Raw genomic sequence first — 2770 nt, forward strand, 5'->3', positions numbered from 1 at the left:
ATATTATGTAAAAATTTTAAATCATACCATTTTCAAAAATCTTATAAGAACATGTAAAATTTTAAACCATTTTCACAAATCTTTTTGCTACTCTCAGATAATTTATTCTTTTTTTTAAGCTCTTTAATTATCAACTGATTCTTTAATATATTTTGTATTTTGCCTCCAGATTGACTGTAATAAATGATTTAATTCAGGGCTACTTTTCATCATGCTGAGTTTTAGGTTAGAGGGTAACAAGATGAACAATTCCTGTCATCTGAGGACTACCATAATTTATTATGAGCATTACAGTCTTTCTTATAAAGAAAAATGTATAAAGAGGCATAGGAACCAATTGGTTTAGTTGTACAGAGCCATCAGAATGTAGTCTGAGCTGAGAAGATTAAATAAAACAAAACCGCCAAAGTCTATGGATATGGTAGTATTTGAGTGGGACCTGGAAGAATAGGAAGGAATTGGTAAGTGGAGACGAAGAAGAAAGAATGCTTTAGGTTAAACAAACCATTGTATCTTGTGTTCGGTCTCTGAACCAGTATTTTGGCAAATATTTCATATTCCATGAACTTTCAAGAATTCTGACTTTATGGATCATGAATTGCAGTAAGATTAATAGCTTCTTTTAAAAGAAATATGAAACTTCTTTCATGCCATGTATTTTATATCACCCCATTAGAAAAAAGAAATGTTCTGCTTTAAGCACTAAATTGTCTACCAGAGTATTTTAGGAATGGAGAGGGAAAAAAGCAGTGTGTTTTCCAATAGATACTACTGCTAATATTTGAACAGATGCTTAGAACAAATGAAGTTTAAAAAAATAATTTACAACAGACGGGGTGAATTATTCTTTAATCACAATTTAATTTTGTTAAAACTTAGGCTTAGTCAACTAAATTAAGGAATAAGCTTCATATTTTCAACTGTATGAAAATATGTTTTTCCTTAACATAAATCTGGCTCCTTATGAACTGTCACCTATTTTTGTGTAGATTACAGTTTATGTCCTACACAGAGGGGCACAGGTGAAGAAGTTAGTGGGGGTTGAAATGTAGCCCTTGCTCAGTTACCAAAGGTCCTTTTCTCTAATTCATTTTCCCAGAAGACAAAAACACTGTGTAGCTAGAGGAGTCCCTACCCCTGAAAGTGATTATACATTTGCTTTATTTTGTTAGTGGATTCAGCACTTAGATTCTAGAACCGTATAGGCGCAAATGAGGAACTCAGTAAATATTTCATACATCTGTAGAGTATTCAGAAGCCTAAAATTTACGTTCTCCTCTGATCATGACTTTTTGGCAGATTACATATGTTTCGTGTGATTTAAAAAATTGACTCCCTCCCCAATCTGTGTTTTTATTGAATTCAAGGTCAATGTTTATGTGAATAATTCCATGTGTTGTGTTTTGCCAAATTGTTATTGCTGATAGTTAAGATTTTTATTTCTGTTCTTCTGATTCCATTCATATATTAAAATATTACAATTTTAATTTCAGGTATATTATATTTTTTTGCCCGTGCGACCTAGTTTCCCAGGGCTATTCATTTTTACCTGTTCAACTCCTGGCTGCAGGAATGAAGGAAGTGACCAGAACTTGGAAAATAGTAGGTGGAGTCACACATGCTAATAGCTATTACAAAAATGGCTGGCTAGTCATGATAGCTATTGGATGGGCCCGAGGTAATATTAACGAGATGTGTTCATAAATATTCTGTTACTGGTGTACCACAACTACTCAACAATTCTCTTGTTACTTTAATGGGGATCACTGTACTTTAATAAGTCTTTTTGGAAGGTGAAAACCTGTTTCTTTTTAGTTAATTTAAAACTAGTACTTTTTACTAGTACTGGTCATCAACCATTATTTTGTGCCTGGCTATTTATTACATAAAATTTTTATGATTTGATTAGTAGCTCAGAATCAGAGGGATTCATAGTTAATCAAGGTATAGTACCACCATAAATACAAGTTTACATAAGAAAGTGTGTGATACCTGTAAAGAAAAAACATTGCTCTGTTGTTTCTGTGGTTTTTTTTTTTTTCCATACTGAATTACTGGAAATAATATGATTGATTATGGGTTCATGTTCACTTTGCATCACTTACCTTTATTGTTGTTTTGTATGTAGGAATTGAACAAATTTCTCTAATCTCTTGTTATAGTGTACTTCGCCTAAAATCAATATCAGGAAAGGAAGTGATAAAACAGAGAATTTTATTTTTCAATTGTGAAACAAACCTCTAGCCATATCGTTGTGCCTGAGGCCCCAGTTTAACCTTAATTATGGTACAACAGACAGTTCCATGCTGGTGAAAGGGAAGAATTACAATTGTTTCAGTACCTTAAATAGACAGGCAACTTTATTCTTTCTCCCAAGAATTATATTTTGGAAATCCTCATGGAATGTTAAATCAGGTGATAGAATTATGGCTCCCCTCAAATATTTTTTCAAGAAAATTTGGCTAAATATTCTTGTTTTATTTTCTTATTTTTAGGTGCAGGTGGTACCATTATCACAAATTTTGAGAGGTTGGTTAAAGGAGATTGGAAACCAGAAGGTCATGAATGGCTGAAGATGTCCTAGTAAGTTGGTATGAATTATACTGAGACCAGGATTTTTATCCTCAGATACTACCAAATTTCTTTTCAGGAACATTTTGGGATCTCTAAATGTAGATGAAATACAGCTGAAAAAATAAATAGAAATGATAATGGGAAGAGAGCTAGCAAATTTTATTCTTTCATTAAGTTTGCTCTCTCAAATAGAGTT

The 2770-nt window shown here is 32.5% G+C and overlaps 1 protein-coding gene across 1 annotated transcript in view; it reads left to right on the forward strand.

The window, feature by feature from the left end:
* TMEM38B (transmembrane protein 38B) overlaps window positions 1–2770 on the forward strand; it is a 44442-nt gene that overhangs the window by 20323 nt on the left and 21349 nt on the right. Inside the window, exons 3-4 of the mRNA XM_012638530.1 lie at window positions 1494–1678; window positions 2496–2583. Coding sequence (XP_012493984.1) covers window positions 1494–1678; window positions 2496–2583 — 273 coding nt within the window. The remainder of the gene's footprint in view (window positions 1–1493; window positions 1679–2495; window positions 2584–2770) is intronic.

This window comes from Propithecus coquereli, unplaced genomic scaffold (genome assembly GCF_000956105.1).
Source record: "Propithecus coquereli isolate 6110/MARCELLA unplaced genomic scaffold, Pcoq_1.0 Scaffold130, whole genome shotgun sequence".
NCBI lineage: Eukaryota > Metazoa > Chordata > Mammalia > Primates > Indriidae > Propithecus > Propithecus coquereli.